Consider the following 10814-nt stretch of genomic DNA (forward strand, 5'->3'; position numbering starts at 1 on the left):
TCTTTTTTAATGCCTAACCAGGAAGTTTTTTTCCCTAACCTTTAAAGAAGTAGATTTGTAGCGTTATCACATTTAGCTTAACGTAACCAATTTGTTTTCAATAAGCAGTCATTGAATGGGATGATAACAACATTTTCATTAGTTTTTGCAACACTGGGTTCTGCATATATATATATATACATATATATGAATAAATCCCCTTGATTTAATATATTGCATATAATCATTAATAAGGTACAGCATCACTCCAGATGATGACTTTTTTTCTTTGGGTTGAATTACTTGTTTTCTTTTTCTTTCATGCTGGCAATCTAGCAGAACAATGAGGTGAGTTTGTCCTGAATCCATTGCATAAACTGTAAGTTAAAATAACAAATGTTATAGATATAAAAGATAAGTCTCACAATTTTCTGTTAACACTTTATTGGTCCGCAAATTTCATGGTAATTAAGTCATAATAGGCAAAAACTTTTTGGAAATTTCTTCAAAATGAAACCCAAATTTCATGGTAATGAGGTGCTTCTTGTGATATTACAGTTTAACTTGGTAAATGGACTGCACTTATACAACTCTTTTATCCAAAGTACTTTACACTACACACTGCACTCATTCACCCATTTACACACACATTCATACTGGTGGCAGACGCTATCCTACAACAGTGCCCCCTGCCACCATTGGGAATTCATTTATACACTGATGAACGCAGCATCTGTGAGCCATTTGGGGTTCAGTATCTTGCCCAAGGATACTTTGACATGTAGGCTGCCATGGTGAGGGATCAAACCACCGACCTTCCGGTCAGTGAGTGACCACTCTACCAACTGAGCCACAGCTGCCCCTTCTAACTTCTAAATAGTTAATGCCTAAATCCACAATTTCTGTAATAACATTCCAACTTCAATTCCAATTTCCTAAATGTCATGTTTTCAGTTTAAGCCAACTTGCTAAATACAAATACAACAATCAAGTAACCAATTTCCAACATCTCATTAATTGCCTGCTTATCCAGGATGGATAATGTCTTCACACCATTCAACAAGTTAAATGTCCCATTATATTTTAGACACAATATTAACAAATACATTAAAAACTGCTTTTACAACGTTTTTGGAATGAAAACACAGCACTAGTGGCTGTGCCATATCGTATTGTTTGCGATTATACCGGTATATATTATGTGCTGTGCTAACGTCACATTTCAAGCTACTGAAAGTATATTTACGCTATTCGTAATATAAAGTTATTTTGAGTTGTGTTGCCGTTGCTCAGCAGTGTCTGGTCAAACCCCGACCCCCACCTCTCCGTCCTCCGAAACATGTGCAGGCCTTCACACACTTACACCATGGGGCAACCTCCGGGTCTGAGCAATGAGTGAAACCAGGAAGTGCCTTAAGCTGCTAGCAAAAATTCCAACAGGGGGCGCTGACGGCGGCTGCAGAAGCATTTGGGTCCATTCATTTCAATACAAAATGTATATATAAAATCGTTATAGATAAAAAGGTTGGCAGCTTTCTTCCAAACGCCCATCCCTACTAAGAGCACACAGGGGAATATATGGGTTCATGTTTTGGTTTTGGTACTGAGAATAATACAATAGAATAAAGCTAATTTACGTATTTTAAAAAAAAAGAAGAAGAAAGAAAGCAATCATTGGTTGGTACTGATTGAACTTTGTTAGACCATGGAAATAATACATTGGAATTCTTAGTGTTGTTCCCCTTTAATTCATTACAATGTCAATTAGGGTTGGTTGTGTCATGTTGATGTATTTTGTGTTTGACCAGACCTACTCTATGCAGCTCTCTCTGTAACCTCACATGCTGTTTCTCTTCACAGGAAACCAGAGAATATGAGGTTCCAATCTGAAGACGCCTGTGTGTGTTTCACTATGGACACAGTATGGCCTTTTCAACGTCTCCTTTGGTGACTCCCTTGACACCTCCACCCTGTTCTCTGTACCCTGAATATGAGCCTCCCTTTATCTACCCAACAGAGGACACCACCTTGCCCCTGGAAAGGCTGGCCACCGGATTATTTTTCTAGATCTTCAACAGTAACAGTCCAGCAGCAGCAGCAGTTTATACCGTTTTTAATCCTGAGAACTTTCAGTGCAAGGTACCATCTCAGAAAGCTGAGGGAATCAATGCGAAGCTCGTGCCATTAAGTGCATATAACCACAAATGTTACATTGTGTTCAGTACATTGTACACTATATGTCTCCTTTCACCATTTAAAGAGAAGAGCTTGGATCTATGGGATGTCTACTGAGAGAAACATTTACAATTGAACTTGAGAAAAACCACAGCAGTATGTCCAAAAATGTTGCAACCTTTTTGAGATAAGAAATCAGAATGTGCCTTAAATAAAAAGGCCCTTGAAGGAAAATCTTTCTTTCTGAGAATGTGATAAGTGGATTGATATCATTCTCATATCTGTGTTTCAAGTATGAAGTTGGGTGTGGTTAGTGTAGCTTAGCATAAAGGCTGGAATCCAACAATACACCCAACACCTCTAAACCATACCATTAAGAAACATGTTGCATCTTGTTCATTTGTAGAAAAAAAAAGAAAAGAAAACAAGTCTAAAGGCAACAATATGTGCTTTAGCCATTATAAGGTGTGGAAAACATTTGCAAAGCAGAAGTGCTATGTAGTTTCTGGGATTGATATTTTCTTAATTTTCTTTCTTTATTAAAGATGTAAGCAGAGGTTACGTGTTGTTTGTTTGTTTGTTTGTTTGTTTGTTTGTTTGTTTGTTTGTTTGTTTGTTTTGCTTTGAAAAGAGCCAGGCCTGCTTCCAGGTTTAATGCTAAGCTAGGCTAACTACATCCTAAAGACACTGCATGGAACTGCTATAGATTTTCCAATCCTCTCAGAAAGAAAGCAAATAGACATATTTCCCAGAATGTTAAATCATAAACATCTAATATGGAATCATTCAGGTTTCAATTTATATTTTAAAATGACAATCTTGATTTCATACATTCACATGTAACATGGAGAAAAAATAAATAAAGATCTTTTTTTTCTGCTTCATTAACCAGTGTCAGTTTAGAGTAAAAGTGAAATTAAAATAAGTTTACTGACATCCCATGCATTAAACCTTCTATAAAGCAAAGGAAGGAAAGCTGTTGCTCATAATGCCATGGCCTGTTTGGAGATTGAGTCTGAATTCAGACTTTTACTGCTGTTTAAACAGTATACAGTATATATTATCCTATGATAATATATGTCCAAGCTGGTATGATGAAAATGATAATTAACCTATTTTTGATTCATTGTACATAAATTACTGATTAAGCTACTTCACAAACATCTTCAATAAAAGTTGTTGTTCAGAAAAACCAGTGGATACTTTGAAAACGTGTCTTATTGTTGACTCACTAGTCTCTTTGTTTGCACTGTAGGGAAGTGAATGGTTGAAGTCTATTTGATTGTGTGAGGCTAGTTCTATTGCAATAAAATGTATTAGGCCCAGTGACAATTAAACTATCAAATGAATAAATTGCGTAAAGCAAAAGTGCAGAATAACAGACATGAACTCAATCAGTGTTAGCACAAATCAAGTTTCAGGAGAAAACCCTGAGTTAGGCTTCATGCTGCCAAATCCCATTTTTTGCTCACATGTGACACACATCTGTTTTTTTTTATGACAGTCTGAACAGCACAAATCAGATCCAGGCCTATCAGATACATTTCTGATGTTTTTTCAAAGCAGCCTCAGTCTGAACTGTCCCGTTGCATTTCATCCGACTCTTCGTCCCTCTAGAGCTCCTGACCGTGTCACAAAGCCCAGGGGGGATGTGTTTTCCTCCGGGGTTAATGCCCTTCACTTTTAACAACAGTTAGAAAACAATACATGGAGCTCCACTTGGTCTTGAGAAGCGGCAGGCTTTATTAACTTAGAACTGAGACTACACTGCTGATTTACTGCTTGCACTACTTACTGTTCCAACTGCAGTATTTTCACCATTTTTGTTTTTTTTCCGGAGGCTGTACGTTCTCAATTTTAGGAATAAACTGGAGATACTGCTATCACATGAAATTCGAATATCTAAGGAATCGAGTGGATTGATATCATTCTGATATCTGTGTTTCAAGTATGAAGTTGGGTGTGGTTAGTGTAGCTTAGCATAAAGGCTGGAATTCAACAATACACCCAGCAACACCTCTAAACCATACCATTAAGAAACGTGTTGCATCTTGTTCATTTGTAAAAAAAAAAAAAAAAAAAGAAAAACAAGTATAAAGGCAACAATAAAAAAACAAAAGTGCTTTAGCCATTATAAGGTGTGGAAAATATTTGCAGAACAGAAGTGCTATACAGTATAGTTTCTGGGGTTCGTATAGGCATCAGGTAGTCGGGGAGTTGTCAAAATAAAGCTGCAAACTATGGCTATTTTTTTATGTTTCCTGGTGATTTTCAAAGCCAAAGTCAGACCTCTGATGTCATGCTATCTAAATGGTAAATGGACCTGCACTTATATAGCGCTTTTCTAGTCGCTTTGCGACCACTCAAAGCACTTTACACTACAGACTGCGCTCATTCACCCTTTCACACACACATTCATACTGGTGGCAGAGGCTACCCTAAATGGTGCCACCTGCCACCATTGGGAATTCATTCACACACCGATGAACGCAGCATCGGGAGCAATTTGGGGTTCAGTCTTGCTCAAGGATCCTTCGACATGTAGACTGCGACGGTCAGGGATTGAACCACCAACCCTTCGGTTGGGGGGGCAAGCCGCTCTACCAACTGAGCCACAGAAAATAGGCTCTCTGGGTTCCCTTGAGTCTCCTCTTTACACACATGGCTACTTTATGCTGATAACAGGGTGTACAGGATGTACATTAATGTCATTCCCAGGGTTATTGACATTAAGGGGGTTTCTCAGTACTTTGAAGAATAGAAGTGCTCGTCATCCAATCGCTGAAAGTGATCAAAGTTTTTAACCCAAATCCCAGCATGGATTTTTCTATGATGTTCCAAAATCTTGGTATATTGGTATAATATTCTGTTGGTTTTTTTTTTTAACCATTTTTTCCATTCTTGATATGGATAAAATTGCATACTTCAGCACAAAATGTGTGTTACAAATGGTATCAACCCAAAACTTGCTGCAACTTATGGGACATATATGAACATGGAAATGGATTTCAAAGGGGCATATATTAATGTTATGAACCCTTATACACCTTAATATCTTTAATTAAATAATTCATATTTATTAGATATTTGTGACCAGAACAACTTGACTCACAGTGCTGAGCTGCATCTCAAATTAATCTTCAGGTTTATGGAGTCCCACTGGGGTCTGATATAGGCCACATTCACCAAATTATGTTAACAACCAAACAAAAATATCAGATCTGAGCAAAAAAAATTTGAATAGAGCATCAAGGCCTGTGTGAAAATAGCCTTAGTTCATACTCAGTTTATGATTTATCTTTTGATTTGGGGTAATTCAGGAACATCACCAAACATTTTACAGGTGTTAATGAAACATTTATTTTATCTCAAATACAAAAATGTTTAAACACCATCTGTCTGAGAAGATTCATGATTATTTTTTGTTGTTTTCAGAACTTGTCAACAAGTGTTGACTTGCAGAGTCGTTCTACTGAAATTACTATTTTGCTCACTTTTTAACTATGTCATTAATGAAACAAAAAGGTTGAGTGAAATGTTATACATGGCTGACTGCCATGGGCTGTTTTTTCCCCCAGTAATGGAAAACCACACAGCTAATCTGACCTTTTTATGGGGGGTTGAGATTGAGATGATCATTATTGAGAAATGTCAACCAGTGCCAGCAGCAAAAAATATTGCTCCAAAAATGGTGAAAGAGATGGGTCATGGCAATGCTGTTTTATAGGTTGTTGTAAGGACATTTACATCCTATTACCTTAAGGATTAAAATGCAAACAAAGCTTTGTGAAACCTGCCACATTGTTGTCTCCCACTTAGAGGATTACTTATAAGTACAATGGAAAATATGTCTGTCTTCATCTCTTGAGAGTGGCCATTAAATTACGTAGGGGTTGTATCCAAAGGGATTGTACCCGAATCAGAAGAGATGATGTTTGAATATATTTCAAATGTCAAACCCTTTAAACTTTGCAATAAATGGTCCACCAGTGCCTTCATGGGTATTTTGTGTCATTTCTTGGAGTTTGATTAAATGCTTCATATCCCTAAAATCTGTACAGCCCAAGCTAAAAGCAGATGTAAGTCAATACACCAAAATCATTGATAAAGAAAGTATTGGAATTGTTTTACAATAAATAAATAAAAATACAAAAATCATCACATTTTCCAAAATAGACACACATTTTTTGAGTTATGCTCATTTTTATGAGCAAATCCACTTTAATAGTTTCATCTGCAATATAAATATTTCTCCAGTGCCTGAATTGGTATTTTAGCTTATTGTGATAATTTCTTGAAATATCTTCAAATGCTTTATATCACATAAAGTCTGTACAACCTACACTAAACAGCTTTGTAAGTCAGTAAACCGTATTTTCATTACTGTCAACAGGCTCTGTTCTCTGCTGGCCTCTGGTGCCACCGTGGGTTAGCATCCATACTAACACAACCTTCTGTCAAGGAGTGACTGCTTATTTTTAATTAATAGGAATATTTAGGAAGTATGTTTTGTTTTTGTTTTTTTTACATTCCTCAATTACATCCTCACAAGGCTTTTAAGCTTTGTTTATTTTGTGGAACAGGTCTCTGTAGATGGTGCCTGATGTTGTCTCAAACGAGTGTGATAATTTGGTAATCCTTTGCGACATATATCCAGTTGAAACTGAAAAATATTTCAATATATTTTCATATTCAAACTCATAAACTTAGTTGACATTGTGGGATTTGACACTTCACCATCCAATATGTTGGTGTGTGTGTGTGTGTGTGTGTGTGTGCGCATAAATATGATTGTTTCCAAGTGCACATTTACTTGAGCAAGCTTTTCTGAGATATATATTCAAACAGTTCATTTGGGCAACTAACACAACAGATCACTGCCTCCCTCTGCTGGCAAGGGTTACAAATGACCCATCAGCCATACACACCAGGATATGCTTCCTTTACCATAAGAAACCCTGGCATAACAGTGTCTTTCTGAATAATTTAACACTTCCAGTGATTGTTCAAACATTATATTCAGGAAAACACATTTCTAGACAATTAATTTACCAAGTGTGCCAAACTGAATGCACTTCCTACTTTACATTTACATTGAGTCATTTAACAGACATTTAACACTTTTATCCAAAGCGACTTTTAAGAACACCTGCAAAGAGCAGGTTAGGTTCTCAGAGTCAGTTACCACGGCAACTCATCTAGAGCTGAAGTGACCTCCTTTTCTGGAACAGAAAACCCAGAGTTTCCCTCATTTCAGGGTTAACAAGCTCAGGGTTTTCAGATAAGCCGCTACTTGGAACGGGGCCCTGACCTAAAAAGAAGTTGAGATTTAGTAACACAAACTGTTAATGCACCTTTGTTGTTTGATTGTTGGAACATTTGGGGGGAAAAAATAACTTTATTCTAGCTGTTCTTTAACTTTATCCTTATTTGTACTAATAGTGTGTTATGCTCAGACACCTGTACTTTACACATTAGGATGCCTGTGTGTATTTTTGTTGTGCGACAAAACTTTAATGCAAACTGCTATGCCCTGCACACAGAAAAAGCAATAGCTAAGAGCCTTTTCATATATATTATCAGGTGCTTTGTGTGCTTATTAAAATAATGGTTTGTGCATACTGTATTCACTTTTTTCTTTCTTTTTTTTAAAGTTTGAAGTTCCAACATTTTGGAACAGTTTTTTACTTTTGCAAGCGATGGTATTGTTTTTGATTAGTTTGGTGTGAGGTTTTGTGGTTAGTGGTTGGAGTTTTGCAAAATAGCTTGAAGTTATGAAGACAATGCCTGAGTAATCAGAAAAATAATGGTTACTTTATCTTAGTCTCCATGATATCCTGCTTTCACACTGTGATGCAGACCACCAGACATGGAATGGAATTGTCTGTATTCTGATAATTATACACAGACTTCTTTCTTTTTTTTTTTTTGCATTTTCATGCTTTATTTGATAGTGACAAAGAGAATGGAAGAGGGAGACAGCGGGGAAGAAGCATGTGCACGAGCAGGGAGCCACAGGGACGCCCCCAAATGCAAAGTTTACTGCTTAAACTTCTTTTGGTTACAGTTTGTCCTAATCTCTACAAAAAAATGATGTATAGTATAAACAGAACTTTTGCAATGTGAGATGTTGTGCTGGCTCCTACTCCTCTTGGCTCACTGATGTCCATGCAGGCATCAGGCTGGGATCACACAGACTGGGCTGGAGTTCCAGCATAGCCTCTTTTCCCTGAGAGGCCCCCATCTGGATATGCTTCAGTGTGAGCCCACTTTGTTTTCCTTCCTTTATTACAAAGAATGGAAAAGCTTCCACTCCCACAAAAAAACACCACTGTAACTGACCATGTGTACTGTATACATTTGAGGTACTTGTACTTTACTTTACTATTTTGTTTTCATTTCACTTTATACATCTACTGCAAGTCAGAGGTAAATATTGTGCTTATATTTGACAGCACTATTTATATCACAAATTAAAATATTTGCAGCAATAAAATAAACAAATATAAAGCAGGAACAATTACTCAATGAATTGGTTGACTGAAAATTTATTTTAGAATTGTTTTGTCATTTTTCATTCAATAATAGCATTTCATGGTTTCAGATTTTTTTTGTTTGTTTGGACAAAACCAACATTAAGGAGATGTCACTCGGGGGTTTGGCAAATTATTACAGTATTTCTCACTATTTTATCTATCTATCTCTACCTACCTGTCTGACACAGCAGCAGTAGCTTTCTCCTGGGACACAAATAACGGTGCAAATGCAACAATGATACTGAAAATTATGACTTATAGTACCAGTAACACTACAACGAAATTTAAGAGGTATTTTTTTTTTTAATATAATCTTTATTTCACATTCATTTATAGAACATATACAGCAGTAGTGCAGTAACAGAAGTAGCAGGGTAAACATTACATTAATAATATTTGAGAAAAATCTAAATAATACAAAAATAAATACATAAATAGAAAATGAAAATAATAACAATAGTAGTAAAATAATAATTTATATATATATATATATATATATATATATATATATATATATATATATATATATATATATAATAAAATTTGCCAGGGGTCACAAGCAAAGACAAATTAAATTGAATCAAAAATACTGAAATGGGAGCATAATCTCACAGTTTTGATAGCTTTCTTGTTATTAGCATTATTTACTTGAAGTACATCTCCAGTTCTTTCATAAAAACACAAGAAAGGTTTCACTTTGGCAAATTTACATTTATGGATGTAAAACTTTGCAAGGATTATAATTAGATTAATTAAATAATATTATTTTTCAACTGAAATGTTACTCATTTTAAAGCCAAAAAGTACATCTTACAAGAGGAGCTTGAAGTCACAGGTGATATTATCTAAAATAAATCTGCAAATATCTTTTACGGGTATTTACAGACATAAGTTTACGGGTATATTTACATTTCCAAAACAGATGGATAATAGTCTCAGTATGGGAGTCACAAAAGGGACAACTTAGATCTAGATCAACACATTTAAATGAAGAGGGAGTGGTAGTAATTGAGTTGTTGGAATACCGAAATAAGTCATTATATTATCACGATTGGTATGAGAGGAATATATGATCTATGGATGCCAATGGTAATCTCTTAGATTATCAACAGTTTTGCACTAAACATAAATTCAACCCTTCCAAATCAGACTTTTTTAAATTACAAAAAGCACTCCCTCTGGGATTTATATTTCTAACAAAAAATATATTGGCCCACCAGCCTATAATACCACAACTGGTCCCATTGTCAATACAGGGGATTTTAATCCTGGACAAAAAATGTAATAATCACTTTAGAAGAAACTATCTCACTGACACATTGTTCCCTGGCAGACAAAACAAAAATAATATCATGTAATATCTTACATGAATTTTATAATTAATCAATTGATAAACTGAGAGCGATGTACCTAAAATGTCCTATACCCCCCAAAAAGAAACAGACTTTAAAATTATGAACAACATTTATCCCTCTAAAGAATTACTTAGACTACGCTTTAATATAAATGACAATTTATGCACATTTTGTGAAAATGACATTGAAACCACGGACCCTGTCTTCTTCTCATGTGATGTGATACAAACATACTGGGTCAACATTCACAATTGGATTAAACAAAAAATCACATTATTCCCAGCTGCTATCTCTAGAGACCATGTCACTTTCGGTATGCTTTTGCAAAACAAAAATGATGAACTATGTTGCAACGTTATCCTTTGTTTAGCAAAATTTTTCATCCACAAGAATAGAGTTATGAAATCATCCCCCAAATGTATTGTCTTCATGAATTAATTCAAACTGTACTTAAAATCTCAAAAAATTCTAACAATAACAAAGGCACAAAAATGATATCATTGTAAGTCGCTTTGGACAAAAGCATCAGCTAAATGACAAATAATGTAATGTAATATGATGTCTTGAAAAAATTTTCCACTGAAATGAACAGTTAAAACTAATTCAAATCCCCCTTATTGAAAACAACACTTAGACTGTTTCATATGTATTTTATTTTTGTCTATTTATTTTTATATTTATTTTTATTTTATTTCAACTGCTCTGAATTTACAATAGGCCTATTGATTATTGGTTATTATTATAAGTTTTACTGTTGATTGAAGTTCAC

At 35.3% G+C, this 10814-nt stretch overlaps 1 protein-coding gene across 2 annotated transcripts in view; it reads left to right on the forward strand.

Moving 5' to 3' along the window:
* sez6b (seizure related 6 homolog b) overlaps positions 1 to 3352 on the forward strand; it is a 252343-nt gene extending 248991 nt beyond the window's left edge. For both annotated transcript variants that reach the window (XM_059330806.1, XM_059330805.1), the window contains exon 17: positions 1840 to 3352. In XM_059330806.1, the coding sequence (XP_059186789.1) occupies positions 1840 to 1869 (30 nt within the window). In that variant the 3' untranslated portion in view covers positions 1870 to 3352. The remainder of the gene's footprint in view (positions 1 to 1839) is intronic.
* The last annotated feature ends 7462 nt before the right edge of the window (positions 3353 to 10814 follow it).

Source organism: Centropristis striata, chromosome 4 (genome assembly GCF_030273125.1).
Source record: "Centropristis striata isolate RG_2023a ecotype Rhode Island chromosome 4, C.striata_1.0, whole genome shotgun sequence".
NCBI classification, from domain to species: Eukaryota; Metazoa; Chordata; class Actinopteri; order Perciformes; family Serranidae; genus Centropristis; species Centropristis striata.